The 14,631-nt window shown below is 47.4% G+C and overlaps 1 protein-coding gene across 3 annotated transcripts; it reads left to right on the plus strand.

The window, feature by feature from the left end:
• Positions 1–878: 878 nt before the first annotated feature.
• Positions 879–9,213, plus strand: LOC131815043 (cytochrome c oxidase assembly protein COX20, mitochondrial). 3 transcript variants are annotated; one of them, XM_059146631.1, is made up of 4 exons: positions 879–1,302; positions 7,971–8,085; positions 8,176–8,235; positions 8,919–9,103. In XM_059146631.1, the coding sequence occupies exons 1-3, from the start codon at positions 1,261–1,263 to the stop codon at positions 8,202–8,204; spliced, it is 186 nt and encodes a 61-aa protein (XP_059002614.1). In that variant the 5' UTR covers positions 879–1,260; the 3' UTR covers positions 8,205–8,235; positions 8,919–9,103. The 3 variants fall into 3 exon arrangements, with proteins under 3 accessions (XP_059002614.1, XP_059002613.1, XP_059002612.1); XM_059146630.1 differs by having other exon boundaries at positions 885–1,302; positions 8,939–9,103; XM_059146629.1 differs by having other exon boundaries at positions 902–1,302; positions 8,172–8,235; positions 8,939–9,213.
• The last annotated feature ends 5,418 nt before the right edge of the window (positions 9,214–14,631 follow it).

A 14,631-nucleotide genomic window follows, 5' to 3' on the forward strand; every position in this document is an offset into this window, starting at 1 on the left:
CCACGGACTGGAGCCTTCCAGACCAAGAGCTCAAAGCGCCTTAGGCCGGCGGTCGCGGGGAGAACCCCCAGAGCAGGATCGCAGGGGCGCGCAGCAGTCCGAGCACTGTCCGAGCTCCCGCAGCTCCTCCCGGACCGCAGCCGCCCGCGCGGGCCAGTCCTCCACCGCGTAGCGCACCCGGACCGCAGAAAGCAGTTAGGCGAAGGCGAGGTCGCGAGCCGGAACGGATCGGGGCGACCGGCACTGCCACATGGCTGGCGCGCTGGCCGCGTAGACGCGTGCCCGGACGCGCCCCGGGAAGGGCACAAAGGCGGGCCGCGCGACACAAGGTGCAGAGGCCGGGAGGCGTGCGCCCACCGCCGGGCCCTCACCAGGGCGCGGACTGAGCCGCCGCCCGGCCTCTTCCGCCCCGGAGCCCCCGTCCGCAAGGGCCTTCTAGCCCCGCGCAGGGGCCCGGACGCCTTGACGCACGCCCGCCCCCGAGCGCGCCCTCCATTTTGTCCCCAGTCTCCTTCGGGCGAGCGGGGCGGCGCTATTTTTAAGCCGCGAAGTCATGGAGCGAAAAGGAGAGGCGGCGGGGCGGGCGCGGGACCTTGAAGTGCAAGGGGCAGCGCTCGGGGCTACACAGCTGCCGGCGCTGGGGAGCCGCCGGCGGCACCCACGACTCGGTCTGGGGCCGGAAGGACAAAGGACATGCAGGGGACGCGGGCCGCGAGCGAGCGCGAGGCAACTTCCGGGCCGGTGGGCCAGGGCTGGGGGCGGGCTAGGCCGCCGACCCGGCCGCAGGGCCCGCGCGCAGGACAAAGCGGCGGCGGCGCGCCCGCTCCCCGCTGCCGCGGCCCGGCCCCGCCCCGCGCGCGCGCCCGGCGTTCAGGCACGCGGGCGCGAACCCGCGGCCGACGGGTAGAAATGGCGGTTGGGGCGGAAGGAGGGGCTGGGGCGGGAAGCAGCGCAGGCTCGAGGCTCCAGGGCGCTGTTCCGCCCCCGCCCCGCCGAGGATCCTGGTGCAGGGGTGTTTCACGAGCTGTCCTCCTCTCTTGGCCCCGGCCTCCCGGGCTGCGGAGGACCCGCTAGGAAGAAGCCGTCACCCGTTACTTTGAACAAAGGAGACGGCCCCACAGGCCAGGCGACGGCCCGGCGCGGCCACTGCAGAGACGCAGAAACGTTCCCTAAAATGGCGGCCGGCGCGCGGGGGCGGGGCTGGCGGGGCTTCCGCTCGCGGCGCGGGCGGGGCGGGGCCGCATTCACCCACCGGGGCCCATGGCCGCCGCGCCAGACTCGGGCGAGCCCGCCAAGGGGAAGGTAACGGGGCGGTGGGGCGCGCGGGGCGCTCGGGCGGGGGGCGGGCTGCAGACCCCGGGCCGGGCCCCGTCCCTGGCTTCTCCGGCGTCGCGGCCTCCACACAGTTCCCGTCCCCACCCCGGCACGCTTTAGCTCCCTCGCCGGGCCCGAGGACAGGGGGGATGAAGCCCCGGGCGGGAGAGCTGGGCGCTGGAAGGGGCTGGTGCCGGGGCAGCGTGGTTTCCGAGCTGCCGGAGGACAGGCTGATGCGGTGTACTTGACACGGAGGGACCCAGAAGCGCTGTCGAGCAGTGAGAACCTGGGTTCGATCCTGAGCGGGAGGAGCGGACGTCAAGCGGAGGGTTTCCCTTTCAGTGCGCTGACTTGTAAACCGCACCATTCCACCCCTCTGCGTAAGATCCAGTCACCACAGCCCGTGGCTCCCGGGATAAAACCCGAGTTCCTTGGCCTGGACCGTAAAGCCTTGGACCAAGCCCTTGTCAGCCTGTGTCCGGCTCGTCCACTTCGCAGAGGCTTTGGAGACTTTGGGCCGCGAAGGGAGGGCGCGTTCTCCTGGGCGGGGGGAGGGGGGCGCTCCTGACTCCCCAGCGCAGACTGAAATGCGCCGGTTCCACCCCCCACCCGGCTCCCTTACTCGGCTTACTCGGCTGCATCATTCCAGCAAGTCCCCGATTTCTGTCGTCTGCCCCTTGGGCTCCTTAAGGAAACCCAGTTTACCACCTTAGTGCTGAACAGATAATAGATGTTCAGAAAATAGGAAAAAAGCCGTTTTCCAGTGGTAAGCTTATAAAGATGTTGACAGCGGATCAGGGATGCACAAGTATTGACTCAAGACCCGCTGTGTGCCAGAATGCTCCTAATCTACAATTACAGGATATGCTCTCTCCAGCTTGGAAAATTTTGCTACTTTTAAAGTTACAGCTTTTCTGGGGACTTTAACATTTAAATTTCGCCAAGATCAATCAAATGGTTAATATGAACAAATATTGGATAAATTATTTCCAGATTTGAAATCAAAACACAGTGTGTCAGTTTTGACGCTATTGAGGTCTTTTGTTTTTCATGCCTCATACATTACTCGGAATATGCTTAATGTAACCCAAGTGTGCCCTTATTTAAAAGTGGTTTATTTCAGGAGGCACCATAATTATATAAACGGGGCTTTTATCCCTCTTGTGTCAGGTTATCGCCTTTGATAGGAGATAACTGCCATCATTTAAGGGTCAGAAGTATGGTTTAGACATTAAAAGTAAAAAAAAAAAAAAAAAAAACAACAAAAAACGTAAAGTATAATAATAATGACCTAATTGGTTCATCATTAGTAAAACAAAATACTGCGGTTGGTGAAATGAAGGACAGGTACAAGCCCTAAAACTGAGCACTGACCAGATTTGTGTGGTGAGGTTGAAGAAAAAAACCAAAGACTTATAAATTGCTCATGAAATACTCGTCTCAGAGCTCCCTAAGGAGATTATAAAGTTTATATAACATAAGCTAGGACTGAATTAGTAGCCCACGGTAATGTCAGAGAAGGAAGGGTGCCGTGATCAAGCTGACAGAACCAACCCTCAGACACTCTGCTCCCGTTCTTTACTCTCCAGGAAACTTTAAAATACGAAATTTGGTACATGCCTACCAGGAAGGTGCTGTAGGTAAATTTTCAATTTATTAATAAACCCACTGAAGAAAGTGGTGTATGTATCTACTGAGTATTAGGCACTAAACTAGGAGCTAAAGATACAGCTTTGATCAAAACAGGCGAAATGTTCCTTGTGGAACTCACATTCTACTGCAGGAATCAAACAGGTAATCACACTGTCATTTACTGAGCCAACCACGCAGAGATCTTGGAGAAAGGCAGCACAGCACGCGCTAGGTCTCATTTTATCAGAGGAGCGCCAGTGTACGAAGACTAGAAGACAAGATAAAGAGGGATTCAAGAGAGGAGGATGGGTGCTAGGTCAAGGAGGGTGGGTGTCTGGTCCGGCAGGGCCTTCCCAGCAGCTGTAAGGCACGGAGGGTTTTCAAAGGACCATGATCCAGCCATCTGAGTGCAATCAAGAACTTTTAAGATCCTGTGAGAGACCATGGTAATCTGGGAGTAGCGGCAGCAGAGGCGAGAAGTGGTTCAGTTCCAGCTGTATTCGGTTCTGGTGACTTGCTGAGCACGGAACATGGGTTTGATGGAAGAAATCAAGAATGACTCCTAAGGTTTTGGTATGCAAATTCGGTGAGTAGTGATGCCTGAAAAATATCGTAATTGGAAGTCCTAAATTCAAGACGCTTCTTTGACATCCAAAAGGTGTTGGCTAGACCAATGAATTAGAAGACAGAATACTTGGGAGAGGTTAGATGTGATTTACCAAATTGGCAGGCATCGTCGTGTAAATGGCATTTAAGTGAAAGCCTGCATTTCTGAGCGGGCCAGGGCAGCTCTTCAGACTGAGAGGTCGTCAGAGGAGGGAACAGAAGCCAAACTGCTAGGAATGGCCAGTGAGGTGGAAACCCAGGAAGCCTTGTCCTCTTTGAAGCCAAGTAAAGAAAATGTTTCAAAAACATTTTTATTTATCTGTGCCATGTGTTGATCTGGACCAAGCTGCTGCGGTGCAGTGTAGGGTAAATGCTCTTTGAAGGGACTTAAAACAGAGAAGAGGTTTCTAACACGTAAGTTAACGAGTTTTGCAGTGAAAGGGAGCAGAGAAATGGGGTAGTAGCTTAGGAGGCTTGTGGAGGAAAGGAGTGTCAAAAGAGTTTTTTGTTTATACTGGAGAGGAAAAATAATGGTGCAAGTGAGGACAGGGGGACGAGAAGCAACTTCTGCAGTGAAATCAACTGCAGTTAGGACCAGTGGGGCGCCTGGGGGCGCAGTCGATGCGTCTGCCTTCAACTCAGGTCATGATCCCAGGGTCCTGGGATGGAACCCTGTCTCCACTTCTCTGCTCAGAGGGGTGTCTGCTTCTCCCTCCCCCCAACCCCCACTCCCGCTCTATTTCAAGTAAAATCTTTAAAAAAAAAAAAAAAAGAGCCAGTTCCCCCTATGCAGCTAGAGGAAGGACTCTGTACACCGATGCAGAGACGTCTGGCAGTGGGAATGGGCTGGCTCTAATTCAGTGTATTTCCTTAAATTATTAAATTGATAGTCCAGCTTAGAAATCTTTTAAGCATCTTTTAGTTTCATCAAGGTGAGTTGGAAGATCTGTTGTTTTAAATCTAAGCTTAAAAACTTCATGGATGCCTGGCTGACTCAGTTGGCAGAGGGCTGGACTCTTGATTTTGGGGTCGTGAGTTTGAGCCCCATGCTGGGTGTCGTTTACCTAAAAAAAAAAAAACTAACTTTTTTTTTTTTTTTTTTTTTTTTTTTTAAGATTTTTAGCCTAGGAGTTTAAACTTTCATTAGTTTAAGGCTTAAGTTTGTTAACAGCAAAAGTTAAACCTTAAGATTGCAGACTATGCAGGGAATAAAAATGTGAAACACTTGTACATCATAAATAGAACTACTTAAAAGGGATTTATGGCTTGAACCCTCTATTGAGACTTATAGTTCAGTGTATGTGCTTAAGACTGGTTCTTTGTTTTCCTGTATTTGCTTTTAAGTAATCTGTAGTCTAAACTCCAACTTTACCAGGAGGCCAGGTATTCTCTACCCAGTTTCGATACAAATTGCAGAGAAACTGGTTATGTACTTAGTCCTGTCCACCCCCTCCCCCCACAAGACGTGTAACCTTTGGGAAACGTCTCCCTGAGCCTTCGTTTTTTCATTTATGACCAAATGGCTAAGTGACAAAGAACAGGTTTTGGAGGTCTGGCCACATGAGAGGTTGAGAACAAGGAATGTAACGGGCCTGGCAGGAGCAGCCCCCCCCCCCCCCCCCGCCGCCACCTCTAAATCAGGGCATTTATCAGACCAGCGCTGGTTTCCCAGCTTCGGCCTTGCTGACACAACCCCGGTTTTGCTGGGCACGGGGCTGACCAATGCTGAGAAGGTCTGGCGGCAGCACCCTTGGCCTGGAGCCACATGTTGGGCTTTAAAAGGTTCCATTTAAAAAAGGAGATGTAATTTCTGTTAAGGCATCTTTTTTTTTTTTTTTTTAAAGATTTTATTTATCTGACAGATCACAAGAAGGGAGAGAGGCAGGCAGAGAGAGAGGAGGAAGCAGGCTCCCTGCTGAGCAGAGAGCCCGACGCGGGGCTCGATCCTAGGACCCTCAGATCATGGCCTGAGCCGAAGGCAGTGGCTTAACCCACTGAGCCACCCAGGCGCCCCAAGGCATCTTTTTAAATAAGCAGATTTAAAAAAAAAAAAAAAAAAGATGTATTCATTACAGAGCGTGCACGGGGGAAGGGGGCAGAGGGAGAATCTCTAGCACTTGGCCTTGAGCACAGAGCCAGATGCAAGGCTCCAGCTGGGGACCCCGAGATCATGACCTGAGCTCAAAAGAGTCAGACGCTTTTCACATTGTGCCACCCAGACACGCCGAAATACGATTATTTTTGAACACACTTTAAAAGCACTTTAAAGATTTTAAGAGAGCAGGGGAGGGGGCAAGCTTACTCCACGCTGAGCGCAGACCCTGATGCAGGGCTCCATGGCACAACCTCTGAGATGACGACCCAAGCCAGAAAATCGCAAGCCTTGGCCGACTGAGCCACCCAGGCACCCAAAACTATTTTTCTAAGCAGTATCTAAAAGCGGTTTCCTCAATCTGATAGGTTCACAGGGGAGAAAGAAAAAACAAAAATCTTTTAAGTTTTCCAAACTCAGATTGCCATGGCCCATCCCAGACCGGAGTCAGCATCAGAGGGGGCAGGATAATGAAAACCTCGGGACTAAGATGCTGTCCTAGCGGACTCGAGCAGCACTCGGGACTTGACAAGCATACTTAGACTTTGTGAAGAACCGGGGTTTAAGAACATGTTGTCCAAGTGCCCCACAAATGTTTTGTCTGCAGATTTGGGGGTACCCTGGGGTCACGTTAGGGCTCTGCCATGGAAGGGAAGCCACACAAAACAGCTATGGTGTGGTGTGTGCAGTGGCATGTCCAGTAGTTCCTTTTCTTCTCAGGACCCCCAACCCCTGGGGTGGAAGTTGGTGGTGTTCTATAGCTTCTAAGACCTAAAAGGGGCACTAATCACCACCTTGGCCTTCCTCTAGGAAAGGAAGCTCCTCTGAAGGTGCAGGCGTTCGCCCTGGCCTGGAATGTGGAGCCCCGCTGTCTGCAGGGTAGCTCACGACCCTCCCGCCTGCCAGGACTAGATTCCACTTGGCTAGTTTTTTTTTTTTTTTTTTTCCTAAATCAAAATAATCTAGCAGCAGAATTAAATTCCCCAGCCTCTAAGATTTATATTGAAGAGCTTTTTACAATTGAAGCCTGCAATACTGAGCACCTGCTGTGTCCACCAAGTGATGTTAGGCTGTGTGTCGGGGTGGGGTTTGGAGAGGGACAGAGACAAAAGTTTAAAAAAAAAAAAAAAGGAATAATCAAGAAAATATATAGTTTTTGCTTTATTATAAACCAAATCACACTTGGTCTTTTCTGGCAGCGATCTGAGCCAAAGCAGCCAACAGGGGAATATACTTTCAAGAACATCCTTTGTCGTCCAGCCCGTAGCCAGACTTGCCTTTTCTGGTTCCTTCCCCTTCACGTTACTTTCGAGGCACCCCCTCACCCTCCACAATGCTCCCGTTTAAGCAGAAAACCCTGCTTCCTTCTAAGTCAAGTTTTAGGGACGTCTCATGAAGTCTTCTAAGTCCTTACTAATGGGAATGCCACAGTGAAACAAACAAAAGTGTGTCCTTCCCTCCCAGGCCCCTAAAAATGTTCCATTTGACATTAAAACATGGAAACGTGAAGGTTAAGCTGGCAGTATCTTCTTTTTTTGATTAAAAAGTCAGGAAAATCATGTCCATAAATCCCATGAAAACTGCGCAGAAACAGTGTAAGAATCACTCATTTTAGCACTTGAATTTATGACGTAGCCCAATGCCTTTCATTACAGAAGGGTGGGCCACGGAGATTAAAAAAATACATGTATCCTACAGGTGATCCAGTTAGTGGCAGAGCTGAGACAAAACCCAACTGTGGATTTCCAGCTTTTCCCCTCACACCTTCCCTCCCCTAAGTATAGTCGCCATGTCCTACCAACAAAGACTCAAATACAGTCAGGTGCAGTTTCTCACCACAGGTAAGGAAACGAGAGAGCTACTGCACACATTTTTAATACCAGTAAAATCTGAAGTTCTTGAATTTAAAACTTTGCTATTATCAGCAAACCTGGTTAGAATAATTCTACTTTACCCATTTTGTGTCCCCCAAACTGGAAGAACTGTGGTGCTCATTTCAGGGATGGCCAGATTCCCAGATCATTTCATAGAGGTTTTAAAAGACCTCATAAAATAGCATATGCTGTTACCCCCAGACCAGTTAGAAAATTTCATAATATTAACACCATAATTTAACTGGTTTAGGTTTAAGTTGCACTGCTGTTACAGGATTTTCTGGTCCGATTCTCAAGGTTTCCTACTTAAAATTCAGACTGTAGGCCAAAAACCTGATGACCAATGACGGTAAACCAAGATTCATGGTTATCACCTAGCACATTCTCTGATCTTTGCCAAACCAGTAAAATATTTACTTGTTCAATCCAGGTTCTCTTCTGTTTTATCCTAGCCCTTTAAGCTCCTAGGAATTTTAGATGTTGAGAACATTCCCTGTGCTCGGGACTCGGTATTGTATGGTTCATTAGGATCTGTTGTGGCTGGCCTTGGACATTTTTTATTAACTAGTGAGTATCTTCTTCTTAATGTATGATGGACATTTTCTAAATGGACTAATGTCAAATTTAATTACGGTGGTTATGGTTTTTGACAGGTAGGATTAGAAGATCATGTGATGTTGGAGTAGGAGGATTTATCTTGGTGACTTTAGGATGCTGGTATGTGTACCAAGTAATTCAAGAAGATCCAGGATCATGATTGATCTATTTCAAGCACATGCTCTTTCCAAGCAATCTGTCACTGGAAGACTCCCACCCCCTCAGTGAGGAATGTTTTTTTGTTTTTTGTTTTCTTAATTTAATGGAAACTTGCCTTACAAAATGGTAATGCTGGGATGCCTCTTTCAAGCATGTATATGCAGACACATCGTACATACCATTTGTCAAATGAGCAGATGAATGGGTGACATTCCACCAACACCAAGTTACAATGTCTAACCTGGGAAGGCCTCAACCTCTCAGGTCACCCTGATGCTCTCATTTCCTGCTCATGACATTACAGCTGAAAAGCCTCCTCTAAGAATGTGCTCACAACTGCCGAAACCCGTGCACGGATTTCCTGTGTTCTGAGCAAGAAAAGCCAGAGCCAAGAGTACGTAGTATATATATGGTTCCACTGGAGGAGATTCTATCAGAAAAATTAAGCTAGAGGGGGTCAAAAGCCTCACTTTAGGTACCCATCTTAGTGATTTGTTAATGACACTGAACCGCTCCAGAACAGCCCTCCAAATTACAACGGCTGTATTCATAGTCTTGGGGTAACCATCTGTAAACATCTTAGATTTTGTTACTACAAATCTCAAAATGGTTTCCAGAGGAACTTTTCTGTTAAAATGACTCAGTTGTGTTCTTTTCTTGTAAGGTTCCATTGTAGGTATAATTACGCAAAGCTAAGAATCCAGGAAAGAATTGCCAGAGATGGAATTAAAAATCAGATTCTCTACGAAAGTACCCACCTTGATCCTGAAAGAAAACAAAGCAAGAGCGGCAGCTGAGCAGGGTCTCAAGCATCAAAAACCCGACGGTGGCTGAAGGGGTCGCTGCGAATCACATGGAGGGTAGCCGATCACCCTCGTGTGTGCGTGTCCCACCAGACTTTCAGTCACATAAAATTAAATAAAAGATGTGTGTGTTGCAGTTTTTTTTTTTTTTTAAACACTTGTATGAAGGCCCACACACTTGCTCTGGCCCTTGCTCTACTGCCAGGAAAAGCATCTTCTGGACTTGCCGAACTTGGTGCAGAGACCAGAGTATAAACAAGAGTCTCCTGCTGGATTTCCAAACTCCTCTTAAAGACAAATCACTGTACTACTGCACCTTGTTAAAAATGAGGCAGTACTCCCCAGTTTCTAAAGTCAGTACCTTTGTCAGAACACTGAAGGTTTTTTTTGACTTTGCAAATTGCTATTTTTAAAAACGAACACTCACTGCTTGACCCTGTTCTTCCATTTCTTAGAACAGGTAGGCCATCTCCCCCAAAGTAAAGAGAAAGGTAGTTTTTAAACGCTCTATGTGTTTCTGGATGTATGCAGTGTTTTGGAATTTAAACAGACACCTGGCACGCACAGAAGTATCTTCAGAACTAGTCTGATGCAAAACCACCACAGGATCACACACACATCACTACACTAATATGTCATTTAGAATTCAATCTGCTGCTATTAAAAAAGGGCAAAAAAACAAGGCACCCAACCAAGTCCACAGCATTTATTCATTCAGGAAAAAAACTCTCCCTCCAAAGCAATGCAATTTGTTTTAATGTCAACATTACTTTAAGAGAATCTTTTAAATATAACACAAAACACAAGCTAGAGGTGTTCCTGGTTAAGAAATGATAATGAAAAAGACCAGCAGACAAGGACTCTGGCATTATTAATGATCCTGTTACTTGATTATCACGGTAAGCCAGAGAAGGTGAAGCTATCCTGAGATTTTATCTTGTTCTCTCAGGGCTTTTCAAGGGGGAAGTGGGGAGCGCGTGCTCGGTCTGGTTCACAGGAAGGGGCATCTTCCCTCCTGCGCCCACTTTTCCTGGGGTCCTTCCGAGGGGCAGCGCACGCAGGCCATGCGGGTTACCAAATGCCACTGTCAAGCATGAGCCCGCAGATACTTGTACTGACCCTAATCCTCTAGCAGCCACCACAGGTAGGACTTGGACACTAATTAGGGAAGGCTGTTGTTAGAAAGGAAAAGGCAGTTTCCAAGACGGTACCACCTGTCCACTCTACGGGCACAAGTCAGAGCTGAATCCAATCTGCGTTACTCCAACTGACCAGTCCCTCCCATTTTAGGAGGCAGCACCATATGTGAGTAGGGGGACCCCGGAGGAGTACTCCTCAGCCCCGATCTTTAACAATGTTTGTGCCACTTAGGACCTCCGCTTCCGCTTCCAAACGCACGCAGAGTATAGAACTGGGCGACCGGATGGAGTCTTAACTAAATCCCCGCCTAGCTCTCCCATACTAGGGTTACATCTTACCCTGAGTAAGAGAAACCTCTCTTGGCCGGCAAAATTTCCAAGGCCTTCACCAATAACAAGGTTAGTTCACTTTCCCAGCAGAATGACTGTGTAAACTGGAGACCTGGATAAAAACAAAGTGGTGACACACTTACTTGGATAACTTTGAAAATATCAGTAAGTAGAAGTAATAGTTGGGGAAGGAAACAGGTATTAATAACCTATTTTCCTTCTCCAACTATTAAGAGGTTACAGAAATGCTAACAGGTTACTGGGCTACACAACGCACTCCAAGTCCCTACGCCGTGGCTACTGGATACCGCGGACAAGGCCTCCAGACGGACTTCACACTCCCACTTCCGGTCTCCAGCCCCATCTACTTGCCCTCTGCCACCCAAGTCCAAGTTCAAACTGTGTGAAGTCTGTGCCCATCCCCTCTGCGTGGGCACCCCCGGCCTCTGCTCCAACTTTTCCTTTCCAGGGACGCCTTCCTCCAGCAGCTTCTCTCAGTCCCTTCTGCTCACTAACCTCTGGGAAGGAGAATCACCTTCTCATTTAGGTTCTCCTACTACTAGCTACCACTTTCACCGGTCACTTAGGCTCCAAGCAGAGCTTCAGCGTCTCATGGAGGACCCTCCTTGGTGTCCGGCGTGAAACCAGCCACGCGTGTCTGCTGGATCGCATCACTGAACGTTCACTCGCCCAGAGACAGAGTCCACGCTCCCCCCTCATCCAAACGCGCCTTCCACGGCCCAGACCGACGAGCGACCTACCTCTCGTGCCCACTCGGGAGCCTCCGGCGGCACTGCTTCCTTCATTGTACCATGAACTCCAGAACGTCACACTAGGTGATATAGCAGGAGATACCAGCTAAATAGCTGATTAAAATAGAAGTGTGGTCATTAGTAATTTGAAAAACCTCTCCCGGCTTTATCTATCATACTTCGTTAAATCTTTCTAGCGTCTAAGCATCTCCCCCTTCCCTCAACCCCTCCCTTCTTTTCCTGGACTACTTGGCTTTTCCATCACAGTTAAAAGGACCTCAGGGAATTTAAAATTAACTAGAAGCTTTTCTCTGGACTTGTGATTTATAATGACTGAGTTCGGCAACAAAAATTTTTAACTATTCCTAACACCATTATTTGATTTGCAAGCATCTTTTTAGTCTACGTACCTCTACTCCATCGCTGGTTTCCCTTTGCTTCGATTATATAATGCGAGGAGGTCTATATAATAAATTCAGGATTCCTGTTTATGCACTTTTCAGCAAAGAGCTAGGGATCAAATAGGGTTTGAATCCTTCTATTCCTAGATAAAAATCTGTAGTGATGGGGGTCAAGGCACCCCTTTAAAATTCATGTTAATATAGGTACTTTACTTGGGTAAACAGAAAATCTGAAGTAGAAAAATTAAAGCGACTGCTTGAATTCTGATTTTTAATGGTCCTCTGGAATATTTTTTGGAAGCATCTTAAAATAGGGTCCAGTGGTCATTCAATCAGGACAATATACCAATATCCTCCACCACCCGAGTCCTGGCATCTTACACAGCTGATTTTATGCAATAAGCTCCATCTTTTTCTCTTAAAATAGGAAGCTTTGGGGGGCAAAAACTTATTGCCAGGATCTTGAAAATCTTACATTTTGAAGCTGTTGTAACACGAACACTACAGGTGTTGCAAGTAGTTTTTAACTACATTTGCCTTACTCTTCATTTTCTAGAATACAGATGATTTCCACCACCCCCCCCACCGCCCACCAAGTCCTTCTATCTTGACAAAACTACCAGTGACATTGTAAGCAGGTACGAAATTCAGAAAGGCTTCTATTGTTCCCTTTTTAAGTTTAGATCAAGTTAAAAATCTGTTCAACCACCTTACATGGTCTACCCCTCAGGAAAGCAAATAATCTGCAAACCCTGGTTTCTTAATGGATCGGTTTCCACAGAAATGTTTCTTCCCTTTAGACCATGAGGACAAGTCATATGCAATGAACCCTATGCTTTGCCATCTGAATTCAAAGCTTCTGAAACAAATGTTCTAGTTAAAAAAAATTTTTTTCCCCCTCAAATGAACAAAATGTTAGGATTTTTACCTTTTGGGTCTGAAACCGAGCTGTCTGCTCTTTCAGCCATTAGATTTTTAGTTGACACAGTAGAACTGAGTTTCAGTGAGCAACTCCTGACAGCTACATTTCAAATCAGTATAGCAGCCGGGTCCTCTCATTTCACCAAGATACATTATTCTGGAGTATGTGGTGCAAGAACAATAGATTTCCTCTAAGCTTCTTAGCAAGTCTTAAATGACTTCTGGGCAATGAGAAATTATTTGCTCTGGAGACACCGAGCTTTTTTATTCCTTCTGTCTTTACAATTTAAATTTACTTCCTATAGTTGGTGTTTCCACTTTGACATGGAGCGCTACGTCCTCCTTCTCCAAAAGGCTCTGTCTAGTTTCCAAATGTTTATAAGCTGGTAAAGAGTATTTGTGCGTTTTGCATAGATGCAGAAGGTTGGGAAAAACAAAGGACATGGGTATCTTAGACTCATTTTTCTACATTAAAATATTTTAAGTATTTAAGCTCTGCGAGTGAGAAGTATTAAAATGAATGTCTTACAAAAACTTAAAACAGAAGGAATTTCAATGGTTAGAACCCTGTAAGGATTCGGCTCCATCTGCATAATCTTAAACCTAGGTGAGAGGACCGCCAACGGCTTACCACCACTGACTAGCTCACATCTCAGGTATGCAACGGGTAAAGTGAGAAACCCTTTCCCCCGTTTATACGATCTACCCCATCGCGGTTAGCAGTGGTTCCCTTTTCCCATCCTTTTACATAAGGGAGTTCTGATGAACGTGACCCTGGAAGCCCAATGTAACACGTGTTAAATGTACAAGCAGCAATTAATTTGGAATACCTATTAGAATCACTGGAACACATTTAGTTGGGCCCTTTTACTCTTCCACACAGCACATTCACATGGACAGACTAAGGAAAAGGAGATGAAATTTAAATCAGCATTTTTTTTTTGTTTTGCTTTATTACCTTAAAAAAATAGATGTTAAGTTGGAACCTTTTATTGTACTTGACCATGATGCTCCCACTCCCATTCACTACCGACAACGGACACGTAAGGTCACCTTCTGCTCACAGCTACCTGTTACCTGCCGTTCAAGTAAACCCCCACCGTTCTTCGGAAGGATGGAGTTTACCTCACCTTCCCTCGGCATGCCCTAATCCTTCACAGCTTCTACATCCGGGTTAATGGACTATACTGGCCATCTCACTATTTTGTTTTCGCTGATGCCCATTAGTGAATAGGCCTCTCAGGCGCTTGCCAAGTGCAGAATACTTGACCGTCCCCAGCGGACCTGACTTCCTCCGACATCACGGCCCGGAAGAGCAACAGCAGGAAGCTCCATGTCCATGAGGCAGACCGTGAGCTTTCCAGCCCCTAATCCCCACAGCACCACCGGCTGCGCCGCGATCACTAACGGTGCAGCAGAGGAAGTCCACTTTCCTGTGAAGACCTTTATCAATCTGCCTGGACGGTTATTACCTCAACACTTTTGACTACAGCATATTGTTTCTCATACCCACAGATCCAGCTTTGTTTAAAAGCAAAACCCTGTTCTTGTCAAGACGCAAGGATGTGTTGGATCCTGGCATGAGAAGGGAGAAAACAACTGTAATCTTCCTAGGCAATGATCAAGTAAACACAAATTTAAGCACATTGTTAAGGTCTTGTCCCAATAACCTACCTAACCAGTGGTTCCTGATGTGCTGGCTTAGCAGTCTGTCTGTTCCCTTACAAACACTCATCTGCGATCACAACGAAATTCCCCAGCTACCTACGTCAATTACCAAATACCTGTCCTTACTCCGCTTTCCATACTGACAGCACATCCCAACGTAACCTCACAATTCACGCAGGTGTCACATTTTAAAAATAAGTCTAGGTGAACGTTTCAAACATAATATTTTACAATCTACTCAGCCTTACAGACTAAATTTAGGTCCTTAGGCAATCTAATTAAATATATCCAATCACCTAGATTTTTAGTCAACTGGGTAGGTCGGACAGTACAGCCTTACTGT

The sequence above is a fragment of the Mustela lutreola genome, chromosome 14, assembly GCF_030435805.1.
Source record: "Mustela lutreola isolate mMusLut2 chromosome 14, mMusLut2.pri, whole genome shotgun sequence".
Taxonomy (NCBI): Eukaryota; Metazoa; Chordata; class Mammalia; order Carnivora; family Mustelidae; genus Mustela; species Mustela lutreola.